The sequence below is a fragment of the Danio aesculapii genome, chromosome 14 (genome assembly GCF_903798145.1).
Source record: "Danio aesculapii chromosome 14, fDanAes4.1, whole genome shotgun sequence".
NCBI lineage: Eukaryota > Metazoa > Chordata > Actinopteri > Cypriniformes > Danionidae > Danio > Danio aesculapii.
The window spans coordinates 36,037,151-36,059,221 of NC_079448.1; the positions used below are offsets into that span (position 1 = coordinate 36,037,151).

At 35.5% G+C, this 22,071-nt stretch overlaps 2 protein-coding genes across 3 annotated transcripts in view; both read right to left on the minus strand.

Annotated features, from left to right (window-relative positions):
- slc24a6a (solute carrier family 24 member 6a) overlaps positions 1 to 14,202 on the minus strand; it is a 36,865-nt gene extending 22,663 nt beyond the window's left edge. For both annotated transcript variants that reach the window (XM_056472625.1, XM_056472624.1), the window contains exons 1-2: positions 13,754 to 14,202; positions 2,873 to 2,968 (exon numbers count right to left, since the gene is read on the minus strand). In XM_056472625.1, the coding sequence (XP_056328600.1) occupies positions 2,873 to 2,968; positions 13,754 to 13,919 (262 nt within the window). In that variant the 5' untranslated portion in view covers positions 13,920 to 14,202. The remainder of the gene's footprint in view (positions 1 to 2,872; positions 2,969 to 13,753) is intronic.
- A 2,090-nt stretch (positions 14,203 to 16,292) lies between these two features.
- zdhhc24 (zinc finger DHHC-type containing 24) lies at positions 16,293 to 21,693 on the minus strand. Its single transcript, XM_056472150.1, has 4 exons — positions 21,589 to 21,693; positions 20,975 to 21,377; positions 18,976 to 19,253; positions 16,293 to 17,149 (listed from the first exon to the last, which is right to left on the minus strand). The coding sequence occupies exons 2-4, from the start codon at positions 21,277 to 21,279 to the stop codon at positions 16,845 to 16,847; spliced, it is 888 nt and encodes a 295-aa protein (XP_056328125.1). The 5' UTR covers positions 21,280 to 21,377; positions 21,589 to 21,693; the 3' UTR covers positions 16,293 to 16,844.
- Positions 21,694 to 22,071: the final 378 nt, after the last annotated feature.

Consider the following 22,071-nt stretch of genomic DNA (forward strand, 5'->3'; position numbering starts at 1 on the left):
GAATGTAAAGGTTTTTCATGGAACCATTATTTTAAAGAATGTACAGCATTTCTTTTGAATGAATTTTTGCTAGATAATATGCCAGATGTAATAGGGGAATATGTCTTAATTATTCTGAGCAATGCTATTATATCTGTTATCACAATGCATAGCTGGGACCAGCAGCTGCTCAGTTTCATCCCAGATTAAATTTACTAAGGGCTTCCTTATTGAATTTCATAAATCAGAAGGATTTATGAATAATTAAAGGGTTTTAAGGGCTTTTAGAGCATTACATTTGATTGCATTTGTCCTCCACAAGTGATCTGCTGCTCAGCCTACACTAGCTACATAATACGTTATCGTTTTTTATGTTTACTAATTAGTACTGATATGTAAGAAATAATAATATGTACATAATAAAAACCTCATCAAAACTCAAATCATTTAAGATTAGCCCTGAGGTATGTGAAAAACATTTACTTTGAATAGCAATGTGATGACTAAAATGTAATTTTAAATGATTTTATGTCATTTAAAATGTTCATAAATGGGCTCTATGCACAGCTAGAGTTTTTAGCAAAAGATAAACTACCGGAGAAAGATTTTCAATTTCATAAGGTTTATTTTACAGCATTGATGTTGTAATGTAATTAAAATACAATCAGTTAAATAGACTTAAGCATTCATTTAGTTGTTCAAGCGTAAAACGAGGTGAAAGACTGTGTAAACGCTAGCACTGTCAGTATTAGCAGGCTAGCACAGAAACTGAAAATACGGGGATAAAATATATTTCCATATTTTAAAGACATAGTGGGGGAAAAATAGAATTTAATGCAGTGCTTCTCGGCTGACTGAAAACTATGTCCTTGTGCATATACCCCATTGGGAAGTCAGAGAGGTGCAAACACAAGATTACTTAAGCAACAAAATGATAAATATACCAGAAAAAGAACTTGTGCAGGCCAAACTGTGAAAAAAATGCAACCTTGTGGCCCTTATATCATGCCACATTGCCAATGTACTGAGCGATACACTGCAAAATAAATCTAGGTTCCACACAATTGATTTGTGTTAAGACAACATAAAGTAATTGAGTTAACATGAGTTACATTTTTACAGATTTAGGTGGATTGAACATAAAACAGCTAAGTTTTCCCCCCAAATAACTCATTGTTTTGTTTCAGCTCATTTTAAATAAGTAGTTTGAACAAACAGCAAACATCATTTTTGGAGTTTGATGTACGATATCTACAGATTTTATACATTTTTTTATTAAAATGACCCATGCTGTTTTTAGATAGATAACAACAGCTTTCATCTACACTGTTGCACACAATTCATTCATGTTGTCCCAACACATATCCATTAAGTTACCGTAACTATTTTAAGTATATTGAACATAAAAAAACTACGCTTCCACCAAAATCTCCAAAATTGTTTTTTTTAGCTCATTTTAAATTCAAGTTGTTCAAATCAGAAGCATTTTTTGAGTATACATTTTAATATGTAAATCTTACTTCTAAGTCTCAAATGAGCATTGTCTTTAAAAGTGTACTCAAAAAATATCTCATTTGATGAACTTGATTTAATTGAGGGCTGGATTTCTATCCAATAAATTTGTTTAGCACCAACTAAAAAAAACAATTTACACAATTAAAGACAACCGAGTTAGTCCAACCTGAAATAAAAGTGTAAATACATTTATATTTTTATTTAACTTAAACTCAAAGGTCTGATAATATCATGTGTGTCTATCATGTGTCGTACATTTCGAAGTCACTTTTTAAATTTTTTTGTCACAGTTTTATTTTGAAGTAATCCTAAATGATCTAAAAGAGCCCTTTTTAAGCATATTTCATGAGCTACACACACACAGCTGATTGAGACTGATCTCAGAATTAATTTTAGGACAGGTATTGCTCAAAGCAACCAACTGCCTTTTTGAAAATTAAGCTGCCAACACCGAAAGGATGGCTGCTTCTACAGGGTGGTAATCTCAAAACTCAAAGCATTACATAAAACTCTTCTAAATCTTCAAACTAAAGTGAAGACTAAACTCTAACAAGTTTTTTTCTATTAACTTTAAGCACCAAAGCTACTTTTATTGTCAACATTTCCCTCTCTTCATTAAATCCTACACAAAGCATGGAAACTACAAATCCCTAAACCAGGTAGTTGGACCAACTCAATTCCTTCATGTTGTCCCAAAACAAAAAGCTTAAGTTAACCTAATGGTTTAAATATTTAAGTGGACCGAACATAAAACAAATAAATTGTCCAAAGAAATGACAAGAATTGTGTTGTTTCAGCTCATTATAAACAGGTAGTTTGAACAGGCAGCAGAAATCTATTTTTGAGTGTGATGCATTTCAAAGAGGTTAAAAAAAACAGGATTAAAATGATCTAAATGACTCTATCATGCTTTACATGTATTTAAGTTTATATATTGCATATTTATGTAACATCATAAGTGGAGTTCAGAGAACATTATAAAATAAAAATGAATAAATGCAGTTCATAGCGCTGCTGTGAAACACCTCTGTGGATGACTAATTTGCGCAGTTGATAAAAAGACCATGTGACGTATCTCTCTAAAGTAGCACACTTTGAATGCTTAAAACAGACTATTCTCTGTTCTGAAATTAGGGATTCTGTTGCTTGGTAACACAAGCCTCAAAGGGGGCTCGGCTATGAAGAAGGCACCTGTCTGCATCATTTCACTGAATGAGGAGGCGGGGGGGAGATAGCGAGATATAGACGGATTTGATTCATAGAGACAGACAGAGACAGACAGACAGAGAGAGAGAGAGAGAGAGAGAGAGAGAGAGAGAGAGAGAGAGAGAGAGAGAGAGAGAGAGAGAGAGAGAGAGAGAGAGAGAGAGAGACTCACCAGCTCTGGGTGTACTGGATGTCTGGTTCTCCTCTGAGATCTGCTGGGTTAATTTACGCCGAGCCCAGTTCAGGTCCGATTCTTCTTTGGAATGTTCTGTAACAATGCAGAACACATTAAGGTTCTGCGGAATGAACCAACAATTTTTCTGGCAATTGTTTTACACAGCGAATGCCCTACCAGCTGCAACTCGGCACTGAGAGTACAACCCTCAGTGCTGGGAAACACCCACACACTCACCTATTCACACACTATGGGCAATTTAGTTTATTCAGTTCACCTATACCACATATTTTTGGACTGTGGAGGAAACTGAAGCACCCGGAGGCAACTCTCGCAGACAATGGTGTAATTTGAAATGATCACTCTGCTTTGGCTGCACTGTAAATAATTCCTTTACTGTTAAAGTAATTTTTCACAGTAAATTACATTAGTATCACTTTACAGGATTTAACTGTGAAATTCACAGTAATATGCTGCATTCAGAATTGTTTTGTGAAATTAAGGCAGGCAGCATGATTACAGCAAATCACTGTAAAAAGAGCTATATCTCTTACATGCTAGTTATAGGAATTCAAACACTTTTTATTTTATTAAACACAGACATTAATACTCATAAACATTTATGCTATTACAGGCACTTTACTTTTGATATTTGGAAATATTTACAGAATGTTATTGTAGCTCCAAAAAATAAAAGTAAAAACAATTTGGTTACCAACATCTTCAAAATAACAATATAAATTTGAAAGAAAATCATACAGTTTGAAACGACATGAATGTTATAGTACACACTATTCCTGCGCACATTTCTGTCTAAAGATTTTGCATGATAGATGCCCTTTAACTGCACTACAGATGTTATGTAATCAAGCTGAGAATACTACATCAACTGCCATTTAATGGACACTTTATAGTCATGTTACACCTCAAAGCTATACTTGTAAAAACACAGTTTAAAGTACAAAAGTTCAAGCGGTGGACAACCAAAAAATATTGACTGATTTCAGTATAGATATAAATATTACTATCATAGTTTTTGGCTTTCCCAGTGGTGGGTTGCAAATGGAAGGGCATCCACTGGTAAAACATGTGCTGGATATGTTGGCAGTTCATTCCGCTGTGGCGACCCCTGATTAATAAAGGGACTAAGCCGAAAAGAAAATGAATGAATGTATGAATGAATAGTTTTTGACCATAGTGAGCATATATTAGAATGGCTTGTTGTTTATTTTACATTCGATGGGAATTCAAGTCCTATTTAGGAGTTAGCAAGTTGTAATATTGAGGATAGCAGCATTTAACACAGCTACAAGTGAAGTGAAATATCCAGCTAAGGCTTAAATCTGAAAGTGCACAGTGTTTAAAACTATTGATTCATCTATAAAAGAGTCGACTCAGAGTGGTTCGAATGAATTATTAGGGTAACGATTATTTAGCCGAGTCGCCGTGACGTCGATACTCAGACTGTAGAAAGAAAAAGAGGAAGACAAACACTGTAGCAGATCCCGGTTGAATCATGTCGCAAAGACGCTGTGCTCTGAAGTGTGAGGGAAAGCTAGTGTTATTTTCCCTAGCCAAAGATGAATCAAAAATACCTCAGCATTATAGCCCCAGCCTTGTGCTGTATTCCTGTAATTTTTCTGACGAGTGCTTCAGCAATCTACATGCTTACAACATGGCATTCGTCAGCCATTTGCTAAAGGAAGGTTCAGAAAAGACTACTGATGTACGGGACTTTGTCAGAGCTTGTCAGAAACTTTACAGTACACAGTTCATGGATCAGTTTCTTCCTCCATTTCACAAGTGTAAGTAATTTAAGTGTGATTAAAATGGTTGCCTCCTTGTTTTCTCTAGCTTGCAAATTAGGTATTTAATTGTGTTTTGGTACTTGTAATCGTTCCACGCGGCTTGCACTGTATCTGGTGAACTCTTTATATTCTAATATCTAAATCTAAATCCACGTTGAAAACGTGACGTGTGCCACTTTGTTTACAGATTTAAATGCATTTGTGAGCTCACAATCTACTGCCGTTTGTCGTTGCTATGGCCACCGTCAGCTGTTACTACATACGTGCGGCGGTCAAGTTTAAAAATAGTTCAGCTTTTGCTGCTGTGTGGATTAATACTGAATGTGTGTCACTGTTTTTACTTATGATTGAGAATAGAGCAATATGCTGGTGTTTAACTGCACTGCTTTAATGTACTAACTCACACATACACTCTGCACTCTGACTACTTCAACAATGTTGATAAGCTGTGGTGGGATTTTCTCTTCGTCTCGTGCTGAACGCTGTCGACTAATCGCAACAGACTGGGTCATCGGACCAATCAGCGCAGATTAGCTTCTTGCTAAAAAGGGGTTTGGGAACAAATTAATTACTGAACGAATCAGTGATTGGGGTAATTAGGTAAAAATAAATGCATATTATAAGACAATGAAAGTGTTTTTTGACCTTGCATGTGTATCAGCCTGTAGTTGGAGACCCCATAAACTAAAATATGACTTTTTTAAATGCATAATAGGGGCTCTTTAAATATTTGCTCTGAGAAAGACGGTGATGTACTTTTTCTACAAAAGCAACAAGAAGCTGAAACTCGAAAATTACAAAATGAACAATTTGCACCAAGGCCATTTTTAAAATCATTATTACATAAATGACAATAATAATTTCATTCCTCACTGCTTTTTCTTTGTTTTTGACTTTATGGGCAACATTCATGTGATCTTTCTGACACGACTTGAATGGTAAAAGACCAGAAATGTAAGTTTAAGATTATATTAAGATTTCTACTATTTTTTAAGAAGTCTCTTTGGCTGCATTTATTTGATCAAAAATATTGTGAAATACTATAAAATCAAAAAAGAACAGTTTTGAAGTACCACGTGATAAAACAGTGCTGCTTAATATTATTAAAGTGATAGTTTACACAAAAATGAAATATCTGTCATCTCTCACTCTCTCCCTTCACTTGTTCCAAACCTGTTTGAGTTTTTTCTTCTGTTGAAAGCAAAAGAAGATATTTTGAAGAAAGCTGAAATCCTGTAAACACTGACTACCATAGTACTTGTTTTTACTATGGAAGTCAGTGGTTACATGTTTTCAGCTTTCTTCAAAATATCTTCTTTTGCTTTCAACAGAAGAAAGAGGCTCATAAAGGTTTATAACCACTTGACGGTGAGTAAATAGTGAGTACATCTTCATTGTTTGGTAAACTATCCCTTTAATTTAACTATTCCCCTTTTTAAATTCAAATAAAAATAAGTCTACTTTCATTTTTTCCCTCTTTTTTTCATTGGACACCCGCTGTGTCCAACTTCAACACCAACTCATTTAAAAATAGGTGAATGATTGAGGCAATCAGAATGCTTCCTCCCAACCACTCAAGTCACCATGGAAACCAGATCCAAAAGCAGTGATTAATGAGTGGTGTGGAACTGGATCAGAGCCTGGAGAGGGTGTGGTTTTACTCATGAACCAAATGACAAAGATAGTTCTCATTTGCATATGCAAAGTAATCAGTTCCAAATATAACCGCAATAGACTATCTGCTTAAAAATAGGGAAGGTTATAGCTAAGGTTTTAACGGTATTACTACTTTTATCAATACCACTTATCGGTTGGGTACTTTAACGGTTCTCTTATCGGTACTTTTTGTACTGTTTTTTTACGAAAAAAAAAACAACAACAACAACAAATTGAACAGAATTAACAACACTTTAGTTTATTATTATATTTTAATGTAAAATAAAATGAAACCAATAAAACAAATAAATACATTTTTCTTGTAAAAAAAATCTACATGTTTGCCTTTTCTGGCAGAAGTCGGGATCTTTCTTGGTTTATTGTGCTCCCTGCAGTTAAAAATACCCTCGTTGAGTTGCAAAATGCAGTTAAATGAGATAATGTGTATGATTTTTCATTAATGCATTTCATTAATAACAGTGTTTTGGGAGTTAACTGTGTTTTCAATAAAGTTTTGGAGCATCTTGCAATGCAAAAATAAGCTATTTTTTATCATTTCTTAAGCAGTTTATTATTGGGCTATTCATATGCTATATTTGTAAATACAGCTGATGTAAACGCATTTTTAATGTTTAATATTTATTTAGGCTACTGCAGAAAAAAATACTGTTTTCATTGTAACAGAATGTGTGTGTGTGTTTATTTAATTGTTATACTAGTTTAGGTGATTGACTACTGGCATAACGATGTGGATGACGTAACGATACCATTAGTTGCTAGGCAGTCAAAAACTTCTTATTTGTCTTTATGCATTTAATGCACTTTTGAAAGATACTTTCACTTAGCCAGATTGCTTGCGTTTCCACTTATACAAGAAAACAACTTGTTGCAAAGGGCCTAGTTGCTGTCCACTCGAGAAATACAACTCGTTTGGTTCACTCCACAAGCGAACCAAGCTTACGAGCTGTGTGTTTGCGCGAGTCTGTCAGAGTTTATCGATATTTTAGTCTTTTATAATGTAACACCGATACCGATAAAGTACCGAGTTTCGGTACCCATCCCTACTTACAAATATTACATAAAGACAATAGCATGGTAGTGATTACTAAAATTCAACATGATTGATGCATAACAACATGACAACACAGTAAATGTCTTTTAATATGATTTGATTTTTATTTCAATTCTAAGTAGCATATTTATTTATTTATTTCGTTTTTGGTGGTGATCATTGTATTAGGTTTCTCAGGTTTTTTGACATAACCATAGATCCTCGTCTCCACATGCACTGTGTTTGACATGGTGATGTTGTCGACTATTATTAAAGTGCAGCTTCAGTTTCTAAAAATTCACATTTGTTTCATTCATTTGCCGATTCCAGTGTTACTGTTTTAGGCGCTGCTTAACATTCAGACTCGACCTCCCTGAGGAACTCATTACTCACTCAGACAGCTATATAAGTTAAAGGCACTGTGAAGAGATCAAATAATAAGCAACAAAGGGGAATGACAACCCAGAAGCAGGTCACATTTTGCAGTTTTTTCCCCTCATCTCTGTCAGCATCTGTTTGGGCTTTTCGACAGGGTGTTGAAATGTCAGCTCTGGTGCAGCTCATTGGGTAGCTGACATGTCCTGAGGTGTTATACTCCATACTCAGTCCTAAAAAGCTACTATTTATTTTCTTGTATTATATTTGCATCTTTTAAAAGATCATAATAAGTTTTAGATGAAGATAAAAAGTTTCTTTTTGCTTACAGTTATCAATTCACTAGACCTGTGATGGCAAATATCGTACAAAAAAATAAAATTGACGTTATCAAGAGGGTGATGTTGAGTTCATTTATATTCATTATTCCTTTTATAAGCATATATTACATCTATCCATCAATCCATCCATTCATCTATCCATCCCTCCATATATACTACCCATGGACATATCCATCTATGTATCCATCCATCCATTTATCTATCCATGCACATATCCATACTATCCATCCATCCATCCATCCATCCATCCATCCATCCATCTGTTTATATATATATACCCTATGCACATATCCATATATCCATCCATCCATCATCCATGCATACATACATATATATCCATCCTATCCATCCATCCATTTATACTACACATGCACATTTCCATCTATCCATCCACATATCCATACCATCCATCCATCCATCTGTCTGTCTGTCTCTCCATCCATTCATATATACTACCCATGCACATATCCATCTTTCCATCCATCCATACACATATCCATACCATCTGTCCGTCCGTAGATTATCTATCTATCTATCCATCTATCTATCCATCTATCTATCTATCTAATATATATATATATATATATATATATATATATATATATATATATATATATATATATATATATATATATATATACACATACATACATACATACACATGCATGCATGCATACATCCACACTATCTATCCATCCATCCATCCACCTATCTATATCCATCCATCAATATATACTACCCATGCACATATCCATACCATCCATTCATCCATCCATACTTACTATCCATTAATCTAAACAATGGTGATAAATAGCCTAAAATGGTTCTTTGGCTTGTAATAATAGGGGAGCCATAGCCAGTGTGTAGCATCTATATTTTTAACGTTGGTGATATTTTTATTGTTCTAAGTAGCACGTTAGCCACTCCAAAAACAATTTAAATCAATGCTGGTGGTATATAGCACTTAAATTGGCTCCCCTGAATGATTAGGAGCCAAAAAACAAACAAACCACTAATCAGTGATAACCTCTACTATCACAAAGAACCACCAAAAGACCTAAGCTGCGTCCAAAATCGCATACTTCCACATTACTGTATATAGTATGCTAAAAACAGTAGGCAAGAAGTACCCGGAAGACCTACTACTTTAAGGCGAGATTCTAAGATGTGCATACGATGGACGCTACGCTATCCCTTAATGATTCATGAGAGAATTCATGAATGGGAGTGAAGCTACACAACTGACGCAGGTAGGCCATGTGATCATGACAAAATGGCAGATGTAGTACACTGAGTTCCATTCATACTACTGACATCCATACTGTATAGAACATACTTTTCTAACGGTCGAGTAGTAAATTAAAATTGAAATGTAGCACCTACTAGGCAATTTGTACCTAGGCAATGTAGCTAGGCGATGTAGCACCTACTAGTAGGCGATTTCAGACGCAGCCCTATTTATTTATTTTTTGTTAAACACAAAAAAGTCATTCTGAGGAATGTTGAAATACCTGTGCTTAAAATAAATGTGTTTAACTGCAGAGAGAAAGGTATAAAGTTTTGGAACAATCTTCACTTTAGGGTGAACCAACCAGCCATTTAACTGCTCCATAATTATTTACAGCAAAATATTTGTGTCTCTAAAAATGGTGTGCGATAACATGGTGTGACTCCAACCCCTGCTGATTCAACCCTGTAACATCTGAAGATGAGTAATAGTAAAGACCCGAGACACAGGAGTGATGTCCAGGTAACAATGCTCAGGAGGATCTGAGCGGTCACTGTGAAATATGTCAGGCTGAAGCAGCGTTCGCAGTGATGCCCTTTAGAGACAGCCAATTATGTGCCTGCCATGGTCTGCCACCCCTGCAGCTCAGTTGGTCCCTGCTGCTGCACCTCCATTAGTGCTTTTGGGCTTTCACTTCATGCTTCCAAACGAATGGCATGAACAAATCGATTAATTAGGATGCTGCTCACAAGCTGATCCTAAGTGCCAACTATTCAGTGATTTTTAGGTGTCATAATTTTTAAATCAGCTTAAAATGGAATTATAATAGTCTTTTAGCACTACAAACATAGAAAAAAATATATAGGGACTTGTTTGTTATTGTTGTGATCTCATGTGAGTGACAGTGTGTCCCAATTTTGTGCTGGCAAATGTAACAAGATGGACAGTATAAAAGCTTGGAACGTGATTAAGACCAAAAGGCTTAACACAAAATGTGAAGTTTCATTGTGTCAACACAGTTCAATGCTTCATCAATCATAACATCCAATGAAATGTCTCTATTTTAGGCTATATTTGCATATCTGATATTGCTTTTGAAGATATGCATGCTTTTACTTTCACTTTCACAATCGTTTTATTGGTTAGTCTCTTATGCAGAATATATATCCTGTGTTTTAGGATCAAAAATACAGTTAAGCATTGAAAAAATCTGTCATGACTGAAAAGGTAAGGATTGTACAATTTTGTGATTATTGTTTCATTCCTGTTCACTTTAAACCAGACAAAGAGATAAAGCATTGTGGTTAGATTGCATTTATTTAAATGGACAGATGCAGACTGTGTTGTTTAATTAACTTCAAATTGATGCTTCCAACTTGATCCTTTTCAATAACAAATCTTTTATAATGACAAACGTTTCAGAGCATGCGGACCATGATTTTTATGTTGCTTATTTTCTTCCACTGTGTGTGGTTGCCACTGCATGCATGCTTCAGATTACAAATTACTTCAGTGTTTAAAAATGCAAACTAACAGTTTACAAAGGATTTATTTGATCACAAGTATCTTTAACAATTATTTAGTGATTTAACTACACAAAACAAGACAATTAATCTTCAAAGCCTTAAAATGTGCAACCGCCATAATACTGTCACATTATTTTTTCATTATAATTATATATATATATATATATATATATATATATATATATATATATATATATATATATATATATATATATATATATATATTATCAATATCTTAATTAAAAATTTATATATTAAGTTAAATGTTATAATTGAGACGGCTGATGTTTATTCATGAAGGCTATATATAGTCAAGGTAAAGTGAGGTGTACACATGCAAATATCATTCTCTTTAAATCGCATTCTAAATTCTCAACACAGTCAAACTGAGCAGGTTCATGAGTATAGGCCTACTAAAGAATCACACTCAAAACAGGTCCAAAGCAGTTCTGACAACTAAACTAAAAAGCCAGCAGCCAGCTCTCTGCAACTCTCACATGGTCGCCCACTGAAGCTAAGGAGGACTGCGGCCGCTTAGTACCAGGATGGGAGACCACATGGGAAAGCTAGGTTGCTGCCGGAAGTGGTGTTAGTGAGGCCAACAGGGGGTGCTCAATCTGCGGTCCTAACGCCCCAGTATAAATGGGGACCATAGACTGTAAAATATATGGACGTAGCATCCGTGACGTCACCCATAGGTTTCTGAAGAGCGCAAAAGAAGCTACGAGTATAGGCGCAGCCAACCGTCGCCTTTTGTTCGCCCGTCATCGCACCCACGGCGGGATACCAAACAAGGGCAAAGAGGCGGAGAGTGAGCGGAGCTACAGACACCTGCTGGCACTTTGCTTAGACATGGCAGACAGACTTTACTTTGGGAGAAACGCTTGATACTTTATCACCTGGGACTCATTTGTGTTCTGACCACATGTGCTTGGTTGTACACTATATCAATAAAGTGTTTAGACTTTTAAAAACACTGTAGTAATACAGTGAGCCACTAAGCGGAAACCGCGAATTGCTTCCAAACACTTGAAATATATGTGTTAGTAAATGCAAGACTATTGATGAAATCCAGCATAACACAGTATGACAACGCTTCAGATGACTGTTCTAGAGCCTACAGCTAATTAATCTGTCACATTCTGGAGTGCTTTACGGGTCTAAAGAAAATATCAATGATAAATGATCTTAAATAAAACAAATACATTTATAGAGATGGTACACAAGTATATAACTTTACTCACATGGGAAACGAGGCCACATGAATGGTTTGTGAGCACAATTAAGTACACACAGCATCCCATATCATCTGATAATTGTAAAAAATAAGTCCAAAAGGCAGCTGACTGTGTAAAGCCACATAAAACAACACAAAAATACGATGAATATGCCGAGATCAGTGGCTAATCTGCCAGATTCAGCTGAGGTGAAGTGACGGCGACCAGCGAGACCTAGCTGTCACTCAAATGGCCACGCCCATAATTATGCAAACTTAATATAACCTAATATAAAGGAAACGGATGAGTTATAAAAAAAAACACCCCCCTCACAGTTGTCATGGAGGGTAATAATAGCTATTTGAACCAAAATCGTTCTTTGTACCAGGCTGTAATTGCAAATTGCTCTATTATGGAGCCAAGACTAGCGGAATTTTGATGAATTGCAGTTTCAGTTACTTCCGTATTGGCTTCCCGAGGAAGAGCGGGAGGTTGCCGCTTGATGGGGACTCTATACTGCTCAGTTGAGCCCCATCTTTTGGATGAGACGTTAAACTGAGGTCCTGACTCTCTGTGGTCGCTAAAAATCCCAGGATGTCCTTCGAAAAAGAGTAGGGGTGTAACCCCGGCATCTTGGCCAAATTTGCCCTCTGTCCATCATGGCCTCCTAAGCATATCCTAATTGGCTTCGTCACTATGTCTCCTCTCCTCCAATCAGCTGGTGTGTGATGTGCAGTCTGGCGCAATATGGCTGCCGTTGCATCATCCAGGTGGATGCTGCACATTGGTGGTGGATGAGGAGTTTTTCCCCGTTGTGTAAAGCGCTTTGAATGTTTAGAAAAGCACTATATAAATATAAGGAATTATTATTATTATTATAAATGTCTGACTTTTGGACCCCATTGCCTTCCTTAGGGAAGAGATGACATTGTAGGCAGGAAAAATTATTGTTAAAAAAAAAAAGACAATTATTTTAAATGACAGGGATCAATCATTTAAAGCTTAATAATTATTTTAAAAAAGTGTTTGTCATATTTCATGAATTCAAATGAATTTCTATCAGTATGTAGAAGCTGAAGAGATTCCTCTAGTCTAGGACAAATGATTAGCATAATGTTACATTTTTGCACGCTGATACAAAAGTTTTAGACTTTTAAAAGCCAAATTATGATATTCATTATTATTAATATTTATTTTAAAATATTCGTGTTACATGTGAATGTCTATAAAAACATATAACCACTCCAGTTTTCGAGGATTAATTGATCTGTGAGAGCAAAGGCGAACTTAATTCAGAATTTTTTTATCCTCTGCTTGAATGACATGAAATTATTTTGTGATTGAACCATATAACTAAAAAAAATAGATGGGATAATACATTTTAAATGGTTTTTATTCGGGTTTAAGCGTGATCTCTCTCAATTCTGTTTCTCATTCTTGGTAAACGTTAGGTCTATCTGATCACACGATTACTGCTACTCATCTTGTGTTGAAACACATCCATCTTGCATAGCAGGAACACATTATTATGACAAATGCAGGATGATAAATTATAAATGTACCACATCTCAACAACCACGAAAATTGGGATATTCTTCACATTATCATGCACAATGTTCCGGCATATAATATCTGAAAATTCACATCAGTATTATGAGCAGGTAGACTAAACGCACCTGTTACGTGGAGAATTTGAGCGAAGCAGGTTACGGCGATGAGCCCCACAGCACATATGAAGAGCCGATAGAAGAGCCGCTGCCGTCTGGATGTCAACACCGCCTTCATCCCTCCACCACACCTCTCAAAACACCTCCATCCAAGAGAGAAGCCCTCTTCTTTCATTCACACCGCATACAGTGGCCTTTCTTTTCAACATACGGCGGACTAGCTCGCTTAAATTCAGCCTGTCGATGCCTCAGCATCCTATCGCTTCAATAAAGACATAACCTTACTGTCATCCTTCACTTACCGATATGTGCCCTTTCCAAATATAACAACACAACAAAAAAGCTCAAACTGTCGCCGAGCAAGAAATAACAGATATATTCAGACGTTTTCGCACATTGTCTCAGCTAATAAGCATTCTAAGCACATGCAGCTCCATCTGTGTCGCTGTGTCTCGGTCTCTCTCCTCCCTCACTGGAGCTCGAGTCTCCGTCACTGAGGGAGTTTCCCAGACTCACAACTGCGCCCTCATGCAGGGTTCACTGTTACAACAACACCAATGTACAACTAGGCTACTAGAAATATACTGGCCACAAGAATACTTGGGCTTCTTTCCGAAACAGGGAATAAAATGGGGATAAACTCTTGAAATTTGCTTTGACGTTTTTACTTTAAAGTAGTAAATATAGGCTAGTGAACATCATCACTAAAGTAGTTTTCCCCTACCATTAAAATAAGACAAAAAAATAGACCCATGTGAACCATTACAGCTGAAGTTTGCAATAATTTTGCTATTTTACATATTTTGCTTAAATCAACATTTACTGTAACAAAATTAAATATATTAAAACAACAGAGTTGTATACACTCACTAGTCACTTTATTAGGACCCCCTTTTTGCCTTCAGAACTGCCTTAATCCTTCGTGGCATAGATTCATCAAGGTACTGGAAATATTCCTCTGAGATTTTGGTCCATATTGACAAGATAGCATCCCGCAGTTGTGGCAGATTTGTCGGCTGCACATCCATGATGCGAATCTCCCCTTCCACCACGTCCCAAAGGTGCGATTGTTACTAATGGGCCCAAAGTGTCCCAAGCAAACATCCCCCACACCATTACACCACCACCAGCCTGAACCGTTAATGCTTTCACGTTGTTGACGCCAAATTGTAACCCCACCATCCGAATGTCGCAGCAGAAATAGAGACTCATCAGACCAGGCAACGTTTTTTTCCAATCTTTTATTGTACAGTTTTGGTGAGCCTGTGTGAATTGGAGCCTCAGTTTCCTGTTCTTACTGTAGCTGACAAGAGTGGCACTCGATGTGGTCTTCTGCTGCTGTAGTCCATCCGCCTCAAGGTTGGACGTGTTGTGTGTTCAGAGATGCTCTTCTGCATACCTCGGTTGTATAGAGTGGTTATTTGAGTTACTGTTGCCTTTCGATCAGCTCGAACCAGTCTGGCCATTCTTCTCTGACCTCTGGCATCAACCAGGCATTTGCGGCCTTTACTCTTTTTCAGACCATTCTCTGTAAACCCTAGAGATGGTCGTGCGTGAAAATCCCAGTAGATCAGCAGTTTCTGAAATACTCAGACCTGTCCATCTGGCACCAAAAACCATGCCACATTCAAAGACACTTAAATCACCTTTCTTCCCCATTCTGATGCCTGGTTTGAACTGCAGCAGATCGTCTTAACCATGTCTACATGCCTAAATACATTGAGTTGCTGCCATGCGATTGGCTGATTAGAAACTTGCGTTAACAAGCAGTTGGACAGACGTACCTAATAAAGTGGCCAGCGAGTAAGTAAAAGTTCAGCTGATGATACAATCTAAAAAATATTTTAATATAGAATTTTTTTATGGTCCTGAATAAAATTATGATTGAAATAATTTATAATTAAAGTAAAATCTTTATTTTAATATACAAAATCTCAGTGTTAACAAACCCTTAACTAAGAGTTTTAGCTTAATTTACTGCAAGTACTAATTTGGAGCTTATTAATAGTTAGCAAGTTATTAGTTGGGTTTAAGTATTGGATAAGGGATGTAGAATAATATCACACTTTATACGTATTCATTAAGAAAGGCCACATCTGAATAATAAGCAGGCAATACCCCAGTAGTTAATAGTGGGAATTGTTACTTAAACGTTACCATTAGTCTTTTAAACTACAACAGGTGCATTGGGCACTTAAAGGGATTTTTACCCAAAAATAATAATATCAGTTTGTATTTCACATGTTGTTAAATCACACGGATAAATCACAATGGTGTGGAGTGAACTAATTCAGGGCAGTTTGCTGAAGCAGTGGGTTAAATGTGATAATACTTTAAATCGCATTGTTTTTGCACAGGCATTTGTTTCCTAGACTCAGAAGTGCTGGTAGTCACTACCAAGCACCAATGCTTCAACTAAAAATCTAATTAACTGAGGGAAAAGTAATGGATTTAAATCTTGGATAGCCTGACAGTGAGTAAATTAATTTCAAATTTAATTTGAGTGAATAAGGTATTCCTTAAAGATACATCTAAAAAAATTAATATCAAAACAAATAGGCATTTATTTTAAAGACAGAAGAATAATCGGTATGCATTTATAGCAAATATAAACATCAGACTAATGGTAAACAATATTCAGTGCAATACTAAACAAAAAGACACTTCTTGTTTAATTAAAATAAGGGAAAAAACATGACGGCTTGGCATATACCACATTCACATTTGATTTAACCGATTTTTGGCACATCAATGAAAAAAAAAAAAAAAAGTGGTTTTTCCCTTTCCAAAAATGCTTGCTTCACAAAAGCAAAGACAGCACAGAAAAAAACAACAACAAAATAAACTAAATAAAACTAAATATTTAAAATTATATATTTCTCATCCACCAAATGATCAACAATTAATCATCAAGGATGCTGCAATGAGGAAAGGCATTTGTTAAGTGAAATCAGAAATCTTCAGGTCCTGCTGGTTCTTCAGATAAAAAGAGGGCTGGTAAGTTTTGGAGTGAGCGCAGCATGCAGTCGCTGCTTCAGGCTCAACAGCATGCCATTCTGCATCAGTGTATTAAAATTGCATTGAGAAAACGGCTACAGTATCAGTGCACGGCCTGTTTTTTAGGCTCTAGAGAAGCAGTCACCTTGAAGTTTATGCCGTCTCCAGGCAGTGGAGAAGGTATCAACGGACAGAGCCAGCAGAAGTACCAGTTCATGCCAAGGCATTCCCTGATGTTGGCCATGGTTCCCAGACTGTACGGCCGTCGGGTAGAGTACCACTCGCGGGTAGTCTGTCCTCTCAGCATCAGAGCCACATGAAAGAAGAGGAAGGCAGCGACCAGCAGAAAGCCCACCACACAAGTGTCAGCAATAAACGCAAAAGCAAAGGCCCGTGTAGTCACCTGTCCTGTGATTGTAGAAAAACTTTGTTAATACAGGGTTGATGTAATGTATTTTTATTTTTAAAGCCATGTTAGCCACAAAGGTGTCACTTCCCTAAAAATGTCCTTAAGAGAGTTTATTTCACAAAAAAGGCATCTGGAATCATTAAAAGCAGGACAACACAGTAGAATGTGTTTTACTGTATGAGGAATAGTACAGTACAAACACGAGTGGGGGCTTCGGTTAATGGGTCAAAAAATTGTGAATAAATGAATACCTAGTTGAAAATTGTGAATACATGGATCTTTTTTTTTGTTTGAAAAATTTATTTACCTTATTTTATTTGTGCATGTTGCGTTAAAGGCAAAATTATTTGCCCTTCTGTGAAATTTTTATTCATTCAAATATTTCTGTGATGTTCAACAGAACATTTATCACAGTATTTCCTATTATATTTTATCTTCTGAATAAAGCATATTCTATTTAGTTTGACAGGAATTAAAGCAGTTTTTTATTAATAAAAAATCATTTAAAGTAGATTACTAGTTTACATAATAGTTTTTTTTTGTCAAGAGGCTACAGAACAAACCATATGCCTTTTTATTATTAAAATGATAACTTTTTTAATTTAAAATATTTCAACATATAATAGTCACAAATCAATCTAAATATACTGATTTGTTGCTAGAAACATTTTTCATTACGATTTAAGTGAAAAATATCTGTGTGCTTAATATTTTAGAATTACTAGAATTTTAGAAAATCCACTGGAACTATTTATTTAAAATATATTTTTGATATAAATATTATTTATAAATATTATACATATTTTATACTATTATAAATGTAAAAACAGTTTTTATTAATGTTAATATTTATTTTATTCTATAAAGGTCTGGTGATATTTCTTCAAAAAAAAATGTAACTATCATGTATAGCTTTTAAAAATAAAACATTGCACATCTTATTTTATGTAAAAAATTAAGACAGCATCTAAATGATAAGACCATTCTTAATAATAAAATAATAATAATAATAAGAAGAATAAAAACATTTTAGTTAAAGAATTATAAATCATAAATCCAGAGAGAATTTTAGTGGGCTCTTAAAAAGACAGTTGCTGTAGAGGCCTGGCAGAGCACCATCACGGATGAAACCCAGCATCTGGTGATGTCCATGCGTTCCAGACTTCAGACTAATGACTGCAAAGGATTTGCAACCAAGTATTAAAAAGTAAAAGTTTGAAATATGATTATGATTCTGTCCAATTACTTTTGGATCCTTAACAAGTGGGAGGCACATTTGCAAACTGTTGTAATTCCTACAGCGTTCGCCTGATTTAGATGTAAATACCCTCAAATTAAAGCAGACAGTCTGCAGTTAAAGCACATCTTGTTTAATTTCAAATGCATTGTGCTGATGTATAGAGCCAAAAATGTTAGAATGTTAGAATTGTGTCGATGTCCAAATATTTATGGACCTATCTGTATATGTATCAACTTTACCTGAATAGTTTTACCTGAATAGTTGCAAACTTTTAAAGTGTCACAATGGTTCTGGGATTGTCGCTCTGTCCATTATTAAAGTAATGTTATGTAATGTGATTGCCAGTGTAGCTGGATAGTTTGCTTCATGGTTTATGATGCTTTAACAAAGATTTTTTTTAATTCCCTATGGGTAAAACGAATGAGGAAAAAACACTTCTAGACATGCACTACAGCACTCTATAGTGTCAGTACATATCCATTTCCACAACACACTCAACTCTTATTTCAAGAAATCAATGAAACTTAAGACTTTTCATGAAATTACAGATTCTTTCCCAGAGCAGACACTCATTAGAAAACTCACCAGAGACGAGCATTATCCAGGGCACGAGTAAAAGCATGACACTGTGAAACGTCACGCCCTCCTTCAGGATGAAAATGAAGACTTCAGCGTTCATGACGACTGCATAGAGCAGCCCTGCCCACATGAAGAGCAGACAGGTCAGGAAATACCGGTAATTGTGGAAGCCGACGCACTGGCCAAAAAACACACAGTGGTGATCACGCCGAAGCACACACACGTTACAGTCATAGCAGTGCGAGCATCGTGGAGGAGTGTGTGTCTCACAGTTGTAACAGTACCTGAAGAAAACATCAAATCACAACAGTTAATAATGAGCTTTCTCCATGAACTGGAGAACACCACATAAGCTGAAAAACAGATTTAAAAGTACAAATGAATGATAAATATAAATACAGTGCAAATGCAAAATCATGCACCTGACAGTGCTAAGATTTGGGGCTTTTTGGCTTTATTTTTTCCCCCAGTCAGATATAAATAAAACACCAAGAATATTTTTGTGTGTTTATTTTGTTGCAAATTATCAGTTTGTTTTTGTAGATTAAAGTTCCAATGCACACTTTTAATAGCTGTATTCACAAAATTAGCTTTTTTTCTCCTGCACCGAGCAATAAATCTCTACTTCATCAACACTTATTGTGCGTGGACCGATATTAACAGTCTGAATTATTTCTGTACTTCTAAGGTTTACAGAGGGATATATTCACACACAATTTGTCGCATTATATGTAACTTTTTAGCCAGTAAATTTTTTTTTTCAGTTATTCCTGGATAAAATTAAACTAATTTCTAAATTAAGTACAGTATAAAACGATACAAAAGACACCAAAAATCTTCTGTGAGAAACCTTTTGGCTTCAATATGTAAATAAAAATTTCAATAAATAAAAACTAAAATTTTACACTATAAATTTCTAGACAAGAATATTACACCTGACTTTATCCAATGTGCTAGAAATGTTTGGAAAATGGCACATATTTAATGCTTTATTTAAATTTGTAAACAAAATATTTTGAAATACTTAGAATAAAAAGCTGCAACCCTTTAAGTAATCAATCAACTGGGTAATAATCGTGACAATAACTGTTTTTACACTATTCATATGCAGTGTTTTGCTTTAAATGGATAGTTCACCCAAAAAATTACATTTCCTCCCCATTTACTCACTTAAGTGCTTATATATATATATATATATATATATATATATATATATATATATATATATATTATTTTTTTCTTCAATTTCTCTCTTCGATTGATCACAAATAGTAACACTTTACAATAAGGTTGTATTCGTTAATGTTAGTTAATGCATTTACTAACATGAACAAACAATGAACATCACATTTATTACAGTATGTTCATGTTAGCTAACGTTAGTTAATGAAAATATAATTTTTCATTGTTAGTTCGTTAACTCACTGTGCATTAACTTATGTAAACAAGCATGAGTTTAAATGTTAATAATGCATTAGTAAATGCAAAACTATGATTAATAAATGCTACAAGCGTTGTTCATAATTTGTTAATGTTAGTAAATTTATTAACTAATAAAACCTTATTGTAAAACATGACCAAAGAAATATATATTGACCAATGTTGGCAACCAGCAGCCACCAACACTTTTAGACCATTTCAATGTGGTCATGTCCCTGGCACATGAACATTTCCTGCTTATCAAACGATTTCATAACTGTAACAAGAGGCAATTCAATCATAATTTAATGTAAAACAGCTATCATAATATTATTTATCAATATGTGCCTCTTTTTAGATTCTCGGAAGCTATAGAGATTAAAAATGTAAAACAGGAAACACGGGATCATTGTTTTAGTTTACATACCTCAAAATTGTCTATTGTAGGAAAAATAACCTTATTCAATAGATTACACAACACAGAAATTCAAGCAGGTTTGGAAGAAGTAAAAGATGAGTAAATGATAACAGAATTTTCTTTTTTTTGTGTGAACTATCTCTTTAACCATCAATACAAGCAAGTTACCTCCAACCTTGACCCAAAGTATCTCCTCCAAGAAACACTCCTCGAATACTGGGGTTGGTTTTCACGAACAGCGAGGCGTTCCAGGTTATGTTTCCCAGCATGAAGTACTGGGCGAAGAGATGCAAGCCAGTCCAAATAGTGGACCAGTCGGTCTTCTTCTGCTCCTGTTCAAAAGGAGCCTCGACCAGCACCAGATAACTGACCTCTGCGGTGATGGAGAACACCAACACGGCGTTCAGGACGATCGGCAGCTGACGACCGGTTGACTCCACCTTACACCATACTCTGCTCATAAAGCTGGTCATGTTTTCAGCCTTAAATCAAACCAAACGCTCCTTGACACACAACCTGCTTAACCTGTTTTCTACCTGTAAAAAGCCACTCGGTCCACGTTTGCTCGAATCTGAACACAAAAAGGAAAGAGAGACAATTGGCAGAGACGTTAAAGTCATTAAACGACACATTTTATTTAATGAAGGCACGATAAACAGAACGTTGTAATGAATTAACAGCTGCTAATAAAGCATTGAAGGTTCAAGTAATTATCGCGGACAGAAACAATCAGTTGGACACTAAGAAATATCCGTAATATATTGTAAGTGAGTGATACCGACCTGTCATTCCATTCAGAATATTGTCCCGACAATAAATGCAGAGCAAATCTTTCACAGTGAGCTGCTGCTTCTGCTTCTGGCTAAAAACATTTGGCACATGACAGGTCTGTGTCGCAGCTGAAATATTCCGTCTTCCGCAACGCCACTCTAAAAGAGTTCCACACTGAAATAATGCGCTTGTACAAAAATCTACCAAATTTACTTCATAGTCTGTTTTTTTAATCACATAAGGTTTTGGCAAACAAACAAACTTCTAAACAAGCAATTAAATAAACAAACATTTATAAAGAATAAAAAATAAAAAAACAGAAAATATTTTTTAAACAGATCATATATCTTTTTAGTTTCCCAGAGATGGGTTGCGGCTGGAAGGGCATCCGCTGCGTAAAAACTTGCTGGATAAGTTGGCGGTTCATTCCACTGTGGCAACTGTGGCAATTAATAAAGGCACTAAGTCGACAAGAAAATGAAATGAAATATATC

What these genes read in the sequence shown, in the direction of transcription:
- zdhhc24 (XM_056472150.1), bottom strand. Translation starts at nt 21,279, where the DNA reads ATGACCAGCTTTATGAGCAGAGTATGGTGTAAGGTGGAGTCAACCGGT. An exon ending in ACTTTGGGTCAAGGTTGGAG is followed by an intron (nt 19,254 to 20,974) that starts GTAACTTGCTTG and finishes TGTTTTCTTCAG; the next exon opens with GTACTGTTACAACTGTGAGA. An exon ending in CTGGATAATGCTCGTCTCTG is followed by an intron (nt 17,150 to 18,975) that starts GTGAGTTTTCTA and finishes CTACAATCACAG; the next exon opens with GACAGGTGACTACACGGGCC.